The sequence below is a fragment of the Salmo salar genome, chromosome ssa02, assembly GCF_905237065.1.
Source record: "Salmo salar chromosome ssa02, Ssal_v3.1, whole genome shotgun sequence".
Lineage (NCBI taxonomy): Eukaryota > Metazoa > Chordata > Actinopteri > Salmoniformes > Salmonidae > Salmo > Salmo salar.
Genome location: NC_059443.1, coordinates 74,901,450 through 74,922,619, shown reverse-complemented (window position 1 = coordinate 74,922,619; position 21,170 = coordinate 74,901,450). Strand labels below are relative to the sequence as shown.

At 43.0% G+C, this 21,170-nt stretch overlaps 1 protein-coding gene across 2 annotated transcripts in view; it reads left to right on the top strand.

Annotated features, from left to right (window-relative positions):
• The first annotated feature begins 1,529 nt into the window (after positions 1–1,529).
• Positions 1,530–21,170, top strand: part of LOC106592307 (adhesion G protein-coupled receptor E5) — a 34,178-nt gene continuing 14,537 nt past the window's right edge. The window contains exons 1-8 of one of the 2 annotated variants that reach the window (XM_045709938.1): positions 1,530–1,881; positions 15,891–16,124; positions 16,431–16,565; positions 17,093–17,224; positions 19,680–19,723; positions 20,347–20,457; positions 20,638–20,791; positions 20,879–20,998. In XM_045709938.1, the coding sequence (XP_045565894.1) occupies positions 1,851–1,881; positions 15,891–16,124; positions 16,431–16,565; positions 17,093–17,224; positions 19,680–19,723; positions 20,347–20,457; positions 20,638–20,791; positions 20,879–20,998 (961 nt within the window). In that variant the 5' untranslated portion in view covers positions 1,530–1,850. Of the gene's footprint in view, positions 1,882–8,417; positions 8,728–15,890; positions 16,125–16,430; positions 16,566–17,092; positions 17,225–19,679; positions 19,724–20,346; positions 20,458–20,637; positions 20,792–20,878; positions 20,999–21,170 lie in introns of those variants that run through there. The other variant, XM_045709936.1, reaches the window with a different exon arrangement.

The window sequence follows — 21,170 nt, the reverse complement described above, 5'->3', positions numbered from 1 at the left end:
TTCATTCACAACTAATCTATCTCCCTCAGATCATACTCAGACAGGCCTCGCCTGTCTTGCCTCATGAATGATGTCATCACTGATTAAAGAGATAGCACACACATTTATAAAAGCAGCTACTTCTGTGCAAATGTTGTTGAAATAAGTGCCACATGGAAACAGATTGTTTTTCAGGAAAATCAGTCAAAACAAGCTCAATGACTCAATGTCACACACACTCCAATTGAATGATATTCATTCACCTGTACTGTGAACAGGCCAAGGCTACATCTTGATTTACCCAGTTCATCAATAGAAATGTAACGTTCAAATAAATGACTACTATTATGTTGTTATGTAGTTATATTGGTAAAAACAAAGTCAAATTGATTTTATAATTGGTTAAAAATACTCTGAAAAATGTCGATGTAAAAAAAAATATTCTTATGTAATGATGCCCAACGAATGAACAGATGCGAAGGTGAGCTTGTCTGTCTGGATCAAGTGCCATTCTGTGACTTTGGCTGATATGCCTTTTTTTTTTTTGCCGTGGTATCTTTTTGGTATCAAGTATCGAAGTCAAAATTCAGAGGGAGGGAGGGAGAGAGAGAGAGAGACAGAGAGAGAGTGTCACGATTCCCACCGACGGTGGCGCCCCCTCCTGCGCGGGTGGCGCTCGGCGGTCGTCGTCACCGGCCTATTAGCTGCCACCGATTCCCTTTTGCTTTTCCCTTTTTTTATTTTATACACCTGTGGTCAATTAGCCATTAGAGGGGCTATTTAGTTTAGCTGGCCCGCTCCTTGTCGTGCGGGATTAATTGTTGTAATCGACTGTCTAGTTCGTGTTGGCTTGGCATTGTCGTACCATATATTTATTCCCCTGTGTTTGGGAACTTTGTTTTTCTCTCAAAGTGTTATTAAAAAACAACACTCCCTGTGCTTGTTGCTTCCTGTGCCTCATTCCTCACACCACGACTACCAACGCCGTTACAGAGAGACTTAGATTGGATTACTTACTGGCAAAGACTCCAGAACCGCAGCTGTTTAGATGAACCATTACTCAGCTCTCTCTCTGTCTCTCCTTCCTCTCTCTCTCTCTCTCTCTCTCTCTCTCTCTCTCTCTCTCCTCCCCCCTCTCTAAATTCAATTCAAGGGGCTTTATTGGCATGGGAAACATATGTTTACATTGCCAAAGCAAGTCAAGTAGATAATGAACAAAAGTGAAATAAATAATAACAAGTGAACATTACACTCACAGAAGATCCAAAAGAATAAAGACACTTATCTCTCTCTCCCACCCTTGTATCTCGCTCCTTCTCGCTCTCTCTCTCTCCTGCCAGTGTATCTCGCTCCTTCTCACTCTCTCTCTCTCTCACTATCCTATCCCTCTCTCAGCACTATGTTCCACTGGGCTTGGTTTCAGAAGCTATTCAGAGAAGTCAACCCCCTAGAGAGAGAGAGAGAGAGAGAGAGCGAGAGAGCGAGAGAGAGAGCGAGAGAGAGAGCGAGAGAGCGAGAGAGAGAGAGAGAAGTGAAAGAGAACCAAAGCGGCGGGCATTAAGTCTGAGACTAAACTTCAGAAAGAGAAAGGGAGCGGACAGAGGAGAGCAAAATAGTTGTTTTTCTAAGCCCACGCGGCTCAGACAAAGACGTGTCTCACGAAAAGAGAGGGAATATATATTTTTTTATTCTTCTGTTCATTTTCTCACTACGGATCATACGGAATAAAAACCTTGTTAAACTGGGATTTTCTTCAATCTGAATTCAACAGTAAAACAGATTTAACCTGAGACTGATTCTTCTTGTGGGACTAGTTTTATTAGGATCCTACTAGTTGTCTGGTGTGGATATAATACCAGTCTGTATTTGAGATGGGGTCCAGAACTCTTCTACTTATTCTGGGTGAGTCTAACCTTGTATATCTTTGTAACTTGACTATCTGTGTGTTTGTGCGTATGTGTGTGTGTTTTGTGTTTGTGTGTGTGTGTGTGTGTGTGTGTGTGTGTGTGTGTGTGTGGGTGTCTGTGTGAGTGTGTGTTTGTGCGTATGTGTGTGTGTTTGTGTGTGTGTGTGTTTGTGCGTATGTGTGTGTGTTTGTGTGTGAGAGAGTAACAAAATGAGAGAGGTGTTATTTCATAATTCACAGTCAGTTATAGTGGAATAGCGGAACGCCTAGCCAACATCCAACGGAACAGCAGGGCGCGAAATAAAAAAACATAAAAAATTGAATAATTTCAATTTCTCAAACATATGACTATTTTACACCATTTTAAAGATACACTTCTCCTTAATGTAACCACATTGTCCGATTTCAAAAAAAGGCTTTACAGCGAAAGCAAAACTTTAGATTATGTTAGGAGAGAACATAGACAAAAATAACCACACAGCCATTTTCCAAGCAAGGAGATGTGTCACAAAAACCCAAAACACAGCTAAATGAAGCACTAACCTTTGACGATCTTCATCAGATGACACTCCTAGGACATCATGTTACACAATACATGTATGTTTTGTTCGATAAAGTTCATATTTATATCCAAAAACAGCATTTTACATTGGCGCGTGATGTTCAGAAAATTTACATCAATTTACAAAAATACTCATCATAAACGTTGACAAAATACATAACAATTATTTTAAGAATTATAGATACAGTACTCCTTGATGCAACCACTGTGTCAGATTTTAAAATAGCTTTTCGGCGAAAGCACATTTTTCAATATTCTGAGTACATAGCTCGCCATCAAAGCAAGCTATACAGACACCCGCCAAGTTCTGGGGTCACCTAAACTCAGAATTAGTATTATAAATATTCTCTTACCTTTGCTGATCTTCGTCAGAATGCACTCCCAGCACTGCTACTTCCACAAGAAATGTTGTTTTTGTTCGAAATAATCCATATTTATGTCCAAATACCTCCGTTTTGTTCGTGCGTTCAGGTCACTATCCAAAGGCATAATGCACGAGCGTAATTTGAGACACAAAAAGTCAAAATGTTCCATTACCGTTCGTAGAAACATGTCAAACGTTGTTTACAATCAATCTTTATGGTATTTTTAACGTAAAAATGCAATAATATTCCAACCTGACAATAGCGTATTCATTCCAGAAGAAAAAGAAGGAAGGCGCGCTTGCGGGATTGCGCATCACCAAGCCCTTTGTCCTCAGGCAGTCCACTCATTGACTGAGCTACTATTCTCTGCCCGGTATCAGGAGAATGATGAAAAAACTTTCTGAAGGCTTTTGACAGCCAATGGAAGCCTTAGGAAGTGCAACGTGACCCCACAGACACTGTAGTTTCGATAGGGATTCAAAAGAAGAACTACAACTCTCAGATCTCCCACTTCCTGGTTGGATTTTTCTCTGGTTTTGGCCTGCCATATGAGTTCTGTTATACTCACAGACATCATTCAAACAGTTTTAGAAACTTCAGAGTGTTTTCTATCCAAATCTACTAATAATATGCATATTCTAGTTTCTGGGCCCGAGAAGTAACCAGTTTAATTTAGGTACATTTTTGATCCGTCCGTGAAAATACTGCCCCCTACACCTTAACCTGTTGGGGATAGGGGGCAGTATTTGCACGGCCGGATAAAAAACGTACCCGATTTAATCTGGTTACTACTCCTGCCCAGTAACTAGAATATGCATATAATTGTTTGATTTGGATAGAAAACACCCTAAAGTTTCTAAAACTGTTTGAATGGTGTCTGTGAGTATAACAGAACTCATTTGGCAGGCCAAAACCTGAGAAGATTCCAAACAGGAAGCGCTCTCTCTGACTTTTTCTTGGCCTTCTTGATCATCTCTAACCAAAACAAGGGATCTCTGGCATGACGTGACATTTTCTAACGCTCCCATAGGCTCTCAGAAGGCGCCAGAACAATGAATGGTGGCTTTGCAGGCCCTGGCTGAAAAACAGTTGCGCATTTTGTAAGTGGTCGATCTGAGGACAATGAGACTGGAGGCGCGTGCACGAGCCGACACCATGTTTACTTTCTCTCTCTTTGATCGAAAACAACGACTCCCGGTCGGAATATTATCGCTTTTTTATGAGAAAAATCGCATAAAAATTGATTTTAAACAGCGTTTGACATGCTTCGAAGTACGGTAATGGAATATTTAGAATTTTTTTGTCACGAAACGCGTCTTTACCCTTCGGATAGTGTCTTGAACGCACGAACAAAACGCCGCTATTTGGATATAACTATGGATTATTTGGAACCAAACCAACATTTGTTATTGAACTAGAAGTCCTGGGAGTGCATTCTGACGAAGAACAGCAAAGGTAATCAAACTTTTCTAATAGTAAATCGGAGTTTGGTGAGTACCACACTTGGTGGGTGTCAAAATAGCTGGCCTGTGATGGCCAGGCTATCTACTCAGAATATTGCAAAATGTGCTTTCACCAAAAAGCTATTTTAAAATCGGACATAGCGAGTGCATAAAGGAGTTCTGTATCTATAATTCTTAAAATAATTGTTATGTTTTTTTGTGAACGTTTATCGTGAGTAATTTTGTAAATTCACCGGAAGTGTTCGGTGGGAATGCTAGTCACATGCTAGTCACATGCTAATGTAAAAAGCTGGTTTTTGATATAAATATGAACTTGATTGAACAAAACATGCATGTATTGTATAACATAATGTCCTAGGATTGTCATCTGATGAAGATCATCAAAGGTTAGTGCTGCATTTAGCTGTGGTTTGGGTTTATGTGACATTATATGCTAGCTTGAAAAATGGGTGTCTGATTATTTCTGGCTGGGTACTCTGCTGACATAATCTAATGTTTTGCTTTCGTTGTAAAGCCTTTTTGAAATTGGACAGTGTGGTTAGATTAACGAGAGTCTTGTCTTTAAAATGGTGTAAAATAGTCATATGTTTGAGAAATTGAAGTAATAGCATTTCTAAGGTATTTGAATATCGCGCCACGGGATTACACTGGCTGTTGAGACGCAAGCGTCCCACCTAGCCCATAGAGGTTAACAGATTAACCCACCCCCTACGAATCAGAGAGGTGCAGGGAGCTGCCTTAATCTACATCCACGTCTCGGGGAGAGACAGAGAGGGTGGGAGAGAGAGAGAGAGGGAGAGAGAGAGGAGGTCAAGAGAGATGAAAAAGGAGAGAAAGACAGACAGAAAAACTTTTAGAATGAGAGAAAGAGAAAGAGAGAAGAAAGAGGGATGAAGAGAGGGATGTACTCTGACACGGTGTCTATTTTTGAAGGGAGGTAGTCTATATAGTTCTTCATAAAGACCCTCTGTGTGTGTGAGGACTGCTGTCTAACCACAGTCTTTCAGTTATGATCACACCCTCAGACGCACACACACACACACACTTACACACACACGCAAGCAAAAACACACACGCACACATAAACACACACAAACAAACATACACACACACACATGCAAGCAAAAAACACACACACACACACACACACACATGCAAGCAAAAAAACACACACACACACACACAGAAACACACACAAACAAACATACACACACACACACACATGCACACAGCAAGCACACACACACACACACACACACACACACACACACACACACACACACACACACACACACACACACACACACACACACACACACACACACACACACACACACACACACACAGCGTCCCGGATTCTGCAAAACTAGAACTATACACACTCAACAACACATTAGTACAACCAACTAATATCAGCATTATTGTGTTTTGGTGTTTGTGTGTGTGGATGTCTCTCTCTCTCTGTCTCGCTGTCTCTCTCGCTCTCTCTCTCTCTCTATCTCTCCCTCTCTCCCAATTCAATTAAAAGGGCTTTATTGGCATGGGAAACATATGTTTACATTGCCAAAGCAAATGGAATAGACAATAAACAAAGGGGAAAGTCTGCAGCATCCGCCCTCACCCTACTTGAATCTGAAGTCAAATGTCTACTGTAAGCTGATGATCTGGTGCTTCTGTCCCCAACCAAGGAGGGCCTTCAGTAGCACCTAGATCTTCTGCACAGATTCTGTCAGACCTGGGCCCCTAGAGTAAATCTCAGTAAGACTAAAATAAAGGTGTTCACAAATACAAATTCTATTTAGACACCGTTGCCCTAGAGCACACAGAAAAGAGCTGGGGTCCAATCAACAACCATGAATTCACAAAATTGGAACAACAACATATTGAGACTCTGAATGCAGAATTCAGCAAAAACATCATTCGTGTACAACATAAAACACCAAATAATGCATGCAGAGCAGAATTAGGACGATTATCAAAATCCAGAAAATAGATGTTTCCTACAGAGAGATTAACCTGGAGAAGAGCCCCCTAAGCAAGCTGTTCCTGGGGCTCTGTTCACAAACACAAACAGACCACACAGAGCCCCAGGACAGCAACACAATTAGACCCAACCAAATCATGAGAAAACAAAAACATAGACTATATATGCAAAAGTATGTGGACACCCCTTGAAATTAGTGGATTCGGATATTTCAGCCACACACGTTGCTGACAGGTGTATAAAATCGAGCACACCGCCATGCAATCTCAGTAGACAAACATTGGTAGTAGAATGGCCTTACTGAAGAGCTCAGTGACTTTCAACGTGGCACCATCATAGGATGCCACCTTTCCAACAAGTCAACTCGTAAAATTTCTGCCCTGCTAGAGTTTTCCTGGTCAAATGTAAGTGCTGTTATTGTGAAGTGGAAACATCTAGGAGCAACAACGGCTCAGTCGCAAAGTGGTAGGCCACACAAGCTCGCAGAACAGGACCGCCGAGTGCTGAAGTGCGTCAAAATCATCTGTCCTCGGTTGCAACACTCACTACCGAGTTCCAAACTGCCTCTAGAAGCAACGTTAGCACAAGAACTGTTCGTCAGGAGCTTCATGAAATTAGTTTCTATGGCCGAGCAGCCGCACACAAGCGTGAGATCACCATGCACAATGCCAAGCAACGGCTGCAGTGGTGTGAAGCTCGCCGTCATTGGACTCTGGAGCAGTGGAAACACATTCTCTTGAGTGTTGAATCACGCATCACTATTTGGCCGTCCGACGGACTAATCTGGGTTTCGCGGATGCCAGGAGAACGCAACCTCCTCCAATGCATAGTTCCAACTGTAAAGTTTGGTGAAGGAGGAATAATGGTCTGGGGCTGTTTATCATGGGTCGGACTTGGCCCCTTAGTTCCAGTGAAGAGAAATCTTAACGCTACAGCATACAATTTCATTCTAGACGATTCTGTGTTTCCAACTTTGTGGCAACAATTTGGGGAAGCCCTTTTTCCTGTTTCAGCATGACAATGCCCCCATGCACAAAGTGAGGTCCATACAGAAATGGTTTGTCAATCAGTGTGGAAGAACTTGACTGGCCTGCACAGAGCTCTGACCTCAACCAGATCAAACACTTTTGGGATGAATTGGAACGCCGACTGAGAGCCAGGGCTAATCGCCCAACATCAGTGCCCAACCTCACTAATGCTCTTGTGGCTGAATGGAAGCAAGTCTCCACAGCAATGTTCCATCATCTAGTGGAAAGCCTTCCCAGAAGAGGAGGAGGCTGTTATAGCAGCAAAGGGGAACCAACTCCATATTAACGCCCATGATTTTGGAATGAAATGAGATGTTCGACAAGCAGCTGTCCACACACTTTTGGTCATGTAGTGTCACTACTTGACACAATAGAAATAATGAATTAACCAAAATTCCAGCAAACTGGAATGCTATTTGTCCTTAAACAGAGAGTACACAGTGGCCGAATACCTGACCACTGTGACTGACCCAAAATTAAGGAAATCTTTGCCTCTGTAGAGACTCAGTGAGCATAGCCTTACTGTTGCCGTGAGAAGACAGGCTACTGCCCACAAAATGAGGTGGAAACTGAGCTGCACTTCCTAACCTCCTGCCAAATGTATGACCATATTAAAAACACATATTTCCCTCAGATTAAACAGACCCACAAAGAGTTTGAAAACAAATCCAATTTTGCTAAACTCCCATATCTAGTGGGTGAAATACCACAGTGTGCCATCACAGCAGCAAGATGTGTGACCTGTTGCTACAAGAAAAGGGCAACCAGTGAAGAACAAACACCATTGTAAATACAACCCATATTTATGTTTATTTATTTTCCCTTTTGTACTTCAACTATTTGCATATTGTTACAGCACTGTATATAGACATAATATGACATTTAAAATGTCTTTATTATTTTGTAACTTTTGTGAGTGTAGTGCTTCATGTTAATTTCTGATTGTTTATTTCACTTATGTTTATTATCTATTTAATTAGCTTTGGCAATGTTAACATATGTTTTCCATGACAATAAAACCCTTAAATTGAATTGAAAAATACGAGTGAAACAGAAAGGGCAAGAGAGAGATAAGGGTGAAAAAGAAGGGGAGTGTGAATCAGAGAGAAAGGGGTGGGCTCTAACAGAAAGAGAAAGGGAGAGAGGAGAACAAAATAGTAGTTTTTCCAACCACGAGGCTCACACAGAGAGTCGCGCCAAAGGAGAGGGAAAATGTCATTGTCTTTTTCTTCTGTTCATGTTATCACCACGGATCATACGGAATAAAAACCTTGTTAAACTGGGATATTCTTCAATCTGAATTCAACTGTAAAACAGATTTAATCTGAGACTGATTCTTCTTGTGGGACTAGTTTTATTAGGATCCTACTAGTTGTCTGGTGTGGATATAATACCACTCTGTCTTTGAGATGGGGTCCAGAACTCTTCTACTTATTCTGGGTGAGTCTAACGTTCTATATCTTTGGAATTTGACTAGCTGTGTGTTTGTGTGTGTGTGTGTTTGTGTGTGTGTGTGTGTGTGTGTGTGTGTATGTACGGTATGTGGGCGAGAGATTGACAAATAGAGAGAGAGGTGGTATTTCATAATTCATTGTCAGTTATTGTTAAATGGCTACCGAATTTTCCAACCATTTACCAACCATGGAAATAGTGTGAATGTTACAACCCTATCTTAGACTTGTATAAATAACATTATAGACAGTTTTAGTGTGTATAGACAGTTTTAGTGTGTATAGACAGTTGTAGTGTGCATATACACTGTTTTACTGTGTATATAGACAGTTTTAGTGTGTATATAGACATTTTTTGTGTTTATAGGCAGTTTTAGTGTGTATAGACAGATTGGCAAAGCTCAGGGGACAGCATGTGTTATACTAAGCTTTGTTGTGTGTTCAGGTTAAGATAATATCTTAATATACGTTAGCTACTATGTTGTGTTGTGCTATAAGTTAGTATATGTAATGTTATGTGTTACTGTATGTATGGTACGTTCAGGTAGTTATGTTATGGATGTTGTACTATGTTGAGGGTATGTTCTGTTATTTATTGTTGTCAGAATGTCTCTGTTTCCAGGAAGCAACACAGTGGCAGCATTGACACTAGTCGGCTATTTGGAGAGTCTCTGAATGAGTCACATCTGGGTTCAAATCCTACTCGATATCATTGCATATCGTTAATCTGGACCCATAGAATTGTGGCCTCTGCCCATATGGCACTTCAGACAGGCTCGAAATGGAAGGATCTGAAATGTTTTAAATAATATTTGAACCCAGGTCTGATATGAGTACAGATTTAGCTACTTCTACTGTCTACTTCTTAGTCTAGAGACTGGGAGGGAGAGAGGCAGGAAGAGAGAGATGGAGAATGAGAGAGACATAGAGAGAGAGAGAAGAGAGAGAGAGAGAGAGAGAAGGAGGGAGGAAGAGAGAGATAAACTCTAACACTGTGCCTATAGTTGAAGGGAGGTAGTCTATATATCCAGCCAGACCTCCTGTGATACAAGTCAATATTCGATGTCTATCCATGTCTCAGGACGTCGGGAAATGATGTGGAAACCGGCTACTAGGGGCAACAGTGAGCACTGTTACCTTCAAGTAGGGGGGGTTCTACTAAGCTAATATCATGGAATTGTTTTAAGATGGTCATACCAAGGTGATTTAGCTATTTGTTAGGACCCCTTTATTTAAAAACATATACAGAAATGATTTGATGAAATGAAAGGAAATGTGGCCTTAATGCCATTAGCCCATAGAAACGCAGTGAATAATAGATTCATACATGGAACAACAAATAGCCCCCCCCCAAAAAAAACCTAGAGGAAGTTTGTTCTGAAGTGTCTGTCCTATATTTCAGAGATATAATCTGTCCTATATCTGAGAGATATAAGAAAGATCAGGACACTATTTAACCCTTTACTGTAGGCCCTAAACTACATCCATATAGACTGAGTGAATAAACATTAAGAACACCTTTCTAATATTGAGTTGCCCCCCGCCCTTTGACCTCAGAATGGCCTCAATTTATCGGGGCAAAGACTCTTCAAGGTTTCGAAAGCGTTCCATAGGGATGCTGGCCAATATTGACTCCAATGCTACCCACAGTTGTGTCTGGATGTCCTTTGGGTGGTGGATCGTTCTTTATACACATGGAAAACTGTTGAGCGTGAAAAGCCCAGCAGCGTTGCAGTTTTTGACAGATATCAGTGTGCCTGGGACCAACTACCACACCACATTCAAAGACACCTATATCTTTTGTCCTGCCCATTCACCCTCTGAGTGGCAAACATTCACAATCCATGTTTCAATTGTCTCAAGGCTTAAAAATGCTTGGAAAGATCACATTTATTTTTTTATTTGTACTGGGACTACCTTCAGACGAGTCTTGTGAGGCTTGTGGTTGTCCTAGCGCTAATCAATCAACCAACATGTACGTGTTTGTGAGAGTCTCATCTTTCCATAGTGGGGTCATATTAGTTTGTAGCCCAAACTGTTCAGATGCTACATACGGAAGTTGGCAGATTGGTGGTACCGGCTTCAGACGAGTCCCGTGGTGCTTGTGGTGGCCGTAGAGCTAAATAGAGAAGAGCCTAGTAGTTTGTAGGTCAAACCGTTTTAAAGACTGATTTTCAGAATGTGCCATGGTCTGAAAGACACCACTGTAGCTCTGCCATCTTCCACCGCAGATGCAAAAGGGTGACATCGGCTTAAACAGACATATTTTGATGGGGATTTTTTTAAATTGGACATCGACTCTAGGGGGTTAATGCCTAAACTTTATCTTAATCACTTTGACATTTTACGTTTGGAACATATTCGAAATGTGACATTTGAGAAACATGGATAAACGTCTAATTCTGACGTGAAAATGTGAGACCTTGTTGATATATTACTTCATAAAGACCCTTTGAGAGTGTGTGTGTGTGTGTATCATAAAAACCCTCTGTGTGTGAGCCCTGCTGTCTAACCACAATATTTCTATCATGATATGACACACACACACACACACACACACACACACACACACACACACACACACACACACACACACACACACACACACACACACACACACACACACACACACACACACACACACACACACACAGGAGAGGAGTAAGTTGGAACATGACAAAAGATCCCTGTATTGGGAACAACATTGAGATCAGTAGAATATTAAATCCCACATAGGCTTGTTGATAGGCTCCCCCATTGTGGGAAATAAATGACAGTGTGACTTCAGACAGAATACATCCCTGGAGGGTTGGTCCTTATTCCTGAAGGGTTGGTCCTTATTCCTGGGGCGTTGGTCCTTATTCCTGGAGGGTTGGTCCTTATTCCCGGGGAGTTGGTCCTTATTCCTGGAGAGTTGGTCCTTATTCCCGGAGGGTTGGTCCTTATTCCTGGAGGGTTGGTCCTTATTCCCGGGGAGTTGGTCCTTATTCCTGGAGGGTTGGTCCATATTCCCGGGGAGTTGGTCCTTATTCCCGGGGAGTTGGTCCATATTCCCGGGGAGTTGGTCCTTATTCCCGGGGAGTTGGTCCTTATTCCCGGAGGGTTGGTCCTTATTCCTGGAGGGTTGGTCCTTATTCCCGGGGAGTTGGTCCTTGTTCCTGGAGGGTTGGTCCTTATTCCTGGAGGGTTGGTCCTTATTCCCGGGGAGTTGGTCCTTATTCTTTGAGGGTTGGTCCTTATTCCTGGAGGGTTGGTCCTTATTCCCGGGGAGTTGGTCCTTGTTCCTGGAGGGTTGGACCTTATTCCCGGGGAGTTGGTCCTTGTTCCTGGAGGGTTGGTCCTTATTCCCGGGGAGTTGGTAATTGTTCCTGGAGGGTTGGTCCTTATTCCTGGGGAGTTGGTCCTTATTCCTGGAGGGTTGGTCCTTATTCCCGGGGAGTTCTTCCTTGTTCTTGGAGGGTTGGTCCTTATTCCTGGAGGGTTGGTCCTTATTCCTGGGGAGTTGGTCCTTGTTCTTGGAGGGTTGGTCCGGTTGGTCCTTGTTCCCGGAGGGTTGGTCCTTATTCCTGGAGGGTTGGTCCTTATTCCTGGAGGGTTGGTCCTTATTCCTGGAGGGCTGGTCCTTATTCCTGGAGGGCTGGTCCTCATTCCTGGAGGGTTGGTCCTTATTCCCGGGGAGTTGGTCCTCATTCCTGGAGGGTTGGTCCTTATTCTGGGAGGGTTGGTCCTTATTCCTGGAGGGTTGGTCCTTGTTCCTGGAGGGCTGGTCCTTATTCCTGGGGAGTTGGTCCTTATTCCTGGAGGGTTGGTCCTTATTCCTGGAGGGCTGGTCCTTATTCCTGGAGGGTTGGTCCTTATTCCTGGAGGGCTGGTCCTTATTCCTGGAGGGCTGGTCCTTATTCCTGGAGGGTTGGTCCTTATTCCTGGAGGGTTGGTCCTTATGCAATTTCAGACAAGATATCCAGATGTATTTTAACCCTCAAGCTACCAACATATTTTACATACACCACGTGACTAAAAGTATGTGGACACGTGATCGTCGAACATCTCATTCCAAAATCATGGGCATTTATATGGAGTTCGTCCCCCCCAGTTTCTGATATAATAGGTTATCTGGGAAGGCTTTCCAACAGATGTTGGAACATTGCTGTAGGGACTTTCTTCCATTCAGCCACAAGAGCATTAGTGAGGTCGGGCACTAACTATCATTAGTTGCGCATATATAACATGTAAGGGATATACGCCAACATTCTGTACATTACTTTGTAAATAATGGAAGACGCAGTGCGGAGTTCATTTTGCCAAGGTAATGTACAGAACTGAGGCATTTATCTCGCTTATACCACAGTTGCCAAAGAAAACAATACTAAAGCACACATTTACCGGTGGCAACGCCCTTGCTTGCTAGCTAGCCAACTAAATTCGGCTAACGGTCACCATCTCTGTAGAGAGAATAACAGCAAAGTAGCTGTATTTGCGTTTCATTAAGCTGTTTTCTATTGAGATTATTTTGGATACATCCATAACAATGAGCTGATGATGCCCAATGTTGCCTGGTTGGCATAGCTAAAAAATGTTGCCTTCATGTCAGGACATTTGACAAGGAGTTCGCATTGCATATCAAACACTAAGCTAGAAGCTAGCTAAATAGTTTGTTGTCAGAAAACCTGCCAAAAATATCAGTTGCTGAAAACAGCTGGTCAAACTACAAACATTTTGGAGGATTTGACAGCATAACGCCACTTGCTTCATGACTGCAACAGTAAGGACCATTGAAATTCATGGACATCAGATGTTACAAAAAAAACAAGTCTCTGCAAAAACAAATCAGTGCTAGCTATCTACGTGTATCTTCATTGGACCTGCGTTTACAATGTATCCAATTTCTGTTTGTATGGTTGTTGGTTTAGCTTTCGGTAACTTTGTAGCAAGTAAGGTCTGCAGGTGTAGGTGTATATTGCGGCATGATTGCTAGGTGGACCGATATCTTTTCCAAATGTCCCGATATCTTTTCCAACTGTCGCAATATCTTTTCCAACTGTCCCAATATAATTTCCAACTGTCCCGATATCTTTTTTTCCAACTGTCCCGATATCTTTTCCAACTGTACTGATATCTTTTCTAACTGTCCCGTTATCTGGTTTTAATGTCCATTATAGAACATTCCCTTCTAGCTAATCAGAAATGAGTATTCAACAGTGCTGTGGTATAATGGAAGATATTATAGGAATTCGGGTGTTTATATAACATTTTTGATAGAATAACTTTTTTTGACAATACACACCAATACAGCACTACAATATGTGTACATTAGTAGTAGTTATCCCCAAAGGGCTGCTGGCGAGGCAGCGACTACTCTTCCTGGGTTCCAAACAGGAATCAAACACAACAAATAAAATACATGCTATACATAGAACTACATTTACAATGTAGTCATTCAGCAGACGCTCCCGTTCAGACAGACCACCCAATGTAGTCATTCAGCAGATGCTCCCGTTCAGACAGACCACCCAATGTAGTCATTCAGCAGACGCTCCCGTTCAGACAGACCACCCAATGTAGTCATTCAGCAGACGCTCCCGTTCAGACAGACCACCCAATGTAGTCATTCAGCAGACGCTCCCGTTCAGACAGACCACCCAATGTAGTCATTCAGCAGACGCTCCCGTTCAGACAGACCAGCCAATGTAGTCATTCAGCAGACGCTCCCGTTCAGACAGACCACCCAACGTAGTCATTCAGCAGACGCTCCCGTTCAGACAGACCACCCAATGTTGTCATTCAGCAGATGCTCCCTTTCAGACAGACCACCCAATGTAGTCATTCAGCAGACGCTCCCGTTCAGACAGACCACCCAATGTAGTCATTCAGCAGACGCTCCCGTTCAGACAGACCACCCAATGTAGTCATTCAGCAGACGCTCCCGTTCAGACAGACCACCCAATGTAGTCATTCAGCAGACGCTCCCTTTCAGACAGACCACCCAATGTAGTCATTCAGCAGACGCTCCCGTTCAGACAGACCACCCAACGTAGTCATTCAGCAGACGCTCCCGTTCAGACAGACCAGCCAATGTAGTCATTCAGCAGACGCTCCCGTTCAGACAGACCCACAGCAAGTGCATTCATCTGAAGATAGACAGGTGAGACAATCACATACTGTATCACAGTTGTATCCCAACCACGTATCACATAATACAATACATAATATATAAACATGTCTGTGTGTCTCTTCACAGTCCCCGTCGTGCCATTACGTGTTTCTTTTATCAGATTTTTTTAAATCTGGTTTTATTGCTAGCTTGAGTTACCTGGGGTGGCAGAGAGTTCCATGAAGTCATTGCTCTATTTAAGGGATTAACTCTAGGAGATATTTGGGCATTACTACACACTATTGTGAAGCTTTATCGCTTGGATGTCACTGCCCCCAGCGCCATAACAACTTGCCACATGTTTTCTGTCAGGTTGAACATTGGGTGGTCTGCCGTGGGTCAGTACATTCGGTGTCCACTGGGGTCAGCTTAGGACATAATTTCATATCCCCATAGCAGTGTTTTATCGAGTTTCCTGATTGAAAGTGAACCCACAGTTATGACTGCAACTATTGTTCCCTGCAGGAGGGAAACGAGGTACAACAACTGTTTGGCCCCGTACTGCCCAGTTCTTGGCCTGGCGAAGAGCGTTACTGAATTGAAGAAATGACTCTGGGCTTCCTTGTCAGGCGTTATTCTAAAGTTCTTCAGAGGGATCAAACCATAGCTGTGTTTTACCTTGTTTTCCTCCTTCAGGGAACTGTAGTTATAGTCAACAGTGTATGTTTTCTGTTCTACCTGTTCATGATTAATTAGAGCCACCTGGTGTCCCAGGTCTAAATCTGTCTATAAATAGAGGGAATGTATTACATGTAAAGCAGTGGAACTCGAACTGGATGGCTTGAAGGTCCAGATTTGAATATGAGGGGCCATACTGTAGCTGGAAATGGTTGTGTGGTCGAGTAACATCTCTGTTCCTCCTCCCTCCTTCCCATCTCTCTCTCTCTCTCTCTCTCTCACACTCCTCTCTCTCATCTCTTTATCTCATTCTGTCCTCTCCCCCGCTCTCTCTCTCACTCCTCTCTCTCTCTCTCTCTCTCTCTCTCTCTCCTCCCCCACAGGTCTTCATTTCACTCTGCTAGGGAACGTAGAGGCCATAGTATGTAGTCAGGGTCTCATATCCCATCAGAATAAATGTATAGATGCAGATGAATGTACAGATCTGGAGCATGGCCCACCGCCCTGTGGAAGCTACTCAACGTGTTACAACACACAGGGGAGCTTCTACTGTCAGTGTCTACCTGGGTTCATATCCACAACAACTGTCAACTTTACCTTTCCTGGACAGTGTACTGGTGAGTATTTTATTGTGCATGTTACAGTGTGTGTGTGTAAATGTTACATGTGGAGGGAAAACATTACTTTGTCAACGTCTCCTTATCTTTGATGTTCTGCGTCGTATTGTGAGTTTGTAAAGCATGTGAATGATGACTGGGGGATGGGTGCATTTAATAGGAACCAAACGGAAGCACACAGGGAGGGACCTACCTGAAATTGTCCAATAGAAACTCACATTTTCGTTGCTAAACACTCTCCGTTGCAAAACATTCTGCTACCGTGTTCCACTAATTAATACACCCCATATTTCCTTTTCTCTTCAGATCTCAATGAGTGCCTGGAGAAACCACAGGCTTGTGGCAGCAACACCATTTGCGTCAACACCATTGGGAGCTTCAACTGCCGGTGTCAACCTGGGTTCAGATCTAATATAACCAACGTCACTAGACACTGTGCGGGTGAGTTCATCAACAGGTTATCATTGGTGTGTGTGTGTTCTTAAAACTGCTGGTTTGTTTACACACTATTACTGTGATGTTGCCATGTCGGCGTGTCAACGATTGTTGTGGAGACCCTGTTTGGTTTGCGCCAGTGTGATTAACAGGTGAGACAGGTGTGTGTGCGTGTCTATGTGTCTCTCTCTTTTCTCTCTCTCTCTCTCTCTCTCTCTCTCCCTCTCTTATTATCTCTCTCTCACTCCCTCCCTCTCTTATTATCTCTCTCTCACTCCCTCTCTTATTATCTCTCTCTCTCTCTCTCCTCCTCTCAATTCAATTCAAGGGGCTTTATTTGCATGGGAAACATGTTAACATTGCCAAAGCAAGTGAAGTCTCTCTCTCTCCCTCTCTCTTATTCTCGCTCTCATTTTCTCTCTCTCTCTTTCTCGCTCTATGATCATCCTTCCCCATCTCCTCCTCCTCCTCCTCCACATTATCGTTATCATCATCATCATCAATCCCGCACCCCCACCCCCCCTCTCCCTCAGACATGGATGAGTGTAATGTAACTGCTGGTATCTGTGGAGTGGGTGGGACCTGCGATAACCTGGAAGGAAGCTACGCCTGTCTCTGTAACCCTGGACACAGTAACTATGGCAACAAAAAGGCTCAGTGCTCAGGTGAGGGCAGAATCTGCCATGTAAATGTAATTATGTAATTTGGTACTATGATGCACTGCTTCACACGACACAGCACCATAACTTTGTCTCTTAGAAAAGAAAGGCCTGGATTTTATTTGTTACAGCTATATTTAACGTAACATTTGCCATCTAGCAGACATCTTTATTCAAAATCGACCTCCAACTTACAAGTGAGTGGATATATTTTCGTATGGGTGGCCCCAACGGGAATCGAACCTAAAACCCTTGCAGCAATGGCCATGCTCTACTAACTGAGCCACACAGGACCACATGACTACGCATTGTGTTAAAGAGGTCACTACCCTCACTAATCCCAATGCTACTTCCCCAAACAGAGGTTACTGCCGTGCTACTGCAAACCAACCCAATAAGGACAGGCCTGGGTTCAGTTTTACTGTATAAAGCACAGATAGTGATGATCAGTAGGTTCATGTCACGGGTTCCTTTTACTCCAAATTGACAGTAGAAAATGCAGGGGACCCCACTTGGAAACATGATATTCCCTAGGTAACGCTGTGCTTTCATATTCACTCTAGTTCCACTGCTTTAGCTCCTGCAGGCTGTGCAGAGTAATAATGACATGAAAGAACATTCTAAGAGTGTAAGAGGTCATTAGTTTACCTCATTTCAATTGCAGGAGACTCCACATGGAGTCCGGAGCCCACGTTTGGGAACCACTGGTCTATGTAAAACAGATCTGAGTGCATAGAGTAGGTGCTTTTTGTTGGAAACTGACCAATTACTGGTTGATGCTGGAAATGATGATCATTAAAGGGCTATGCACTCTTAGAAAAATGGGTTCCAAAATGGTTATTCGCCTGTCTCCATAGGATAACCTTTTTTGGTTCCAGTCAGAACCGTTTTGAGTTCCATGTGAGGTTCTACCTGGAACCAAAAAGGGGTTCTTCAAAGGGTTGTCTAATGGGGACAGCCGATTAACCCTTTTAGGTTCCAGATAGATTTGTTTTCTAAGATTGTGATTATATTACAGTAGAGGCTGTACTCGGTTGGAAACTGCCCCATTACTGGGTGAGTCTGAATATTGATGTTCATTCGGGGCCTGGTCTATGTAAAACTGATCTGAGTCCAGTGCTAATATACCAGTATAGGGGATGTCCTCTGTTGCTGTAGATTACAGGCTCTATGTTCCACTGGCAGCTTCCTATTTCTAGTGCTGTGGCCCAAATGGCACCCTATTCCCTATATAGTGCACTACTTTTGACCAGAGCCCTAGTCCCTATATAGTGCACTACTTAAGACCAGAGCCCTGTTCCCTATATAGTGCACTACATTAGACCAGGGCCCGATTCCCTATACAGTGCACTACTTTAGACTAGAACCCTATTCCCTATATAGCGCACAACTTTAGACTAGACCCCTATTCCCTATATAGTGCACTACATTACATTTACATTTAAGTCATTTAGCAGACGCTCTTATCCAGAGCGACTTACAAATTGCTTCTGAAGGCACTGTACAAGGACAAACCATGACAGTCAACATTTTTATAAAACAGTTTTATGAGTGTGCCCAGTTATGCCATTCTAGGCAAGATCAACACATGCCATCCGTGTCATGTATAGTATGGCAGATAAAGATTTCAAATGGGTGAATAGACTAGAATAAGGATGTGTATCATGCAGAGCTGGTGCATTTTAGCTGAACTTGCTAATTCAGTAAGACCTGGAAACGAAACATCATTGGCAACTATTCACATCGGCAAGTTTAATGTTGCAATCACTAGGCAGCCAACTGCCTATAGTAGGAAACAGATTTCTAACTTATAATAAGTCACGTATCTAACACATCGCAACACCACAATTTCTTAAAATTTGATTTTAAACCTAACCGCACTGCTAACTTTATGCCTAAACTTAAATGAAGACCAAAAGCACATTTGTTTAACATAATTTTTAAGACAGACAATTTTGATTGTGGCTGTGCCATCTAGTGGAAACCTATCAGTATTCAACGAACGCCTACTACATTAGACCAGGACCCATAGTGTACTATATAACAGGGTGTCATTTGGGATGCATACTAGGATGGTTACCACGGTAACATTTCAGCACTCGTGTGCTGTGGGTTTCTGGGTGTTTTAATCTCCACCTCAACTTCCTCTCTGTCTCATGTCTTCATTTGTATCTTAGTTAGTTGGTATCTGATGGTAAACATGGTTACCCATGGCAACAACTTGGATCTACTTTGAGCATGATAAGGATGTGACAGTTTTCATTTGTATGTGTTGTGTTGTTGTGCAGGTGGTGTGTTGTGTTTTGGTGATGTGTTGTTGTGCTGGTATGTCGTGTTGTGGTGTGTTATGGTGTTGTGTTGTGCTGTGTTGTTGTGCCGGTGTGATGGGTGTGTTTTGTAATATGTTTGTGTTGTGCTGTGTCGATCCCGGTGTGACAGTAGTGTTTTGTGTTTCCTTTAGTACTGACCTGTGACCAGTTCAAAGCAGATGAGACTCCTGGACAGGTGAGTTTTACAGTACCTGGACCTGATGAGTCTTTATACAGCAGCTGAACCCATATACATAGAATCTCTAATTATGGCATCATTGACTTGAATGTGGAGGCCCATTCCACTTATTCTAGTTCTGTAACTGAACCATCTTTGAATGGGGAGGCCCGTTCTACTTATTCTAGATCTTTAGTTGAACCATGTTTGAATGGGGAGGCCCGTTCTACTTATTCTAGATCTTTAGTTGAACCATCTTTGAATGGGGAGGCCCGTTCTACTTATTCTAGATCTTTAGTTGAACCATCTTTGAATGGGGAGGCCCGTTCTACTTATTCTAGATCTTTAGTTGAACCATCTTTGAATGGGGAGGCCCGTTCTACTTATTCTAGATCTTTAGTTGAACCATGTTTGAATGGGGAGGCCCGTAGACCCATAGAATCTCCATTATGGCATCATTAACTTGAATGGGGAGGCCCGTTCTCTCTCTCTCTCTCTCTCTCTCTCTCTCTCTCTCTCAAGGACCACTTTGGAAAGAAGTGTTTTAATTAATACTTTTAAGTGCTATCTTCTGGGAAAACAATATATGTCTTAAAATATACGTTTTTACCCACAATAAGTCAATTAAATTCTCCTCTCAGACTGTCCCAGGTTTAGCTGGTCTCCTGTCTCTGATGAGGAACAGCTGTCTGGCGTTAAGTAACTCTGGGGACGCAGCCGGAGGGAGACTGACTGGAGAGATCCTACTGAAGGTTAAACACATACACACACACACACATACACACACACACACACACACACACACACACACACACACACACACACACACACACACACACACACACACACACACACACACACACACACACACACACACACACACACACACACACACACAATACCTGTTTCCTGTTTCTACTTCCTGTGTGTAGAATGTCTATACAGAGATGGATAGCTTCCTGTCTCAAGGTATCCTAAATAACAGCCGGGAGGTGAGTGAGTTGCTAGGCACCGTGGAAGACGCCATGAGGTTCATCGGGCCACAGCTGAGAGACAACCACACCACCATGGAGACAGACCACACAGGTAACACACACACACACACACATACACACACACACACACACACACACACACATTCTCCTTTTTCTTACTCCTTGTCCTTGTACATAGCGACTGAGCTTGCAGTGAGGAGGGGACAGACTCCGCCCACTGGGCCAATCAGCCTGGCCAATGACAACGCTCGACTGGACACCAGCTGGGAGACAGCAACCGGCAATGGGACATACCCAGGTAGGCTACTCTTCATCATCAGCATCATCATCATCATCACCATCATCTCTATAACTAAGTACTCTAACATTTAGTACCATTAACTTTCCAAAACGTCCCATGTTGCCCAGAAATGCTGGATTCCGGATTTCATGTTCATTCCCTCTTTATTCCAGGAATCTACCAACCAGGA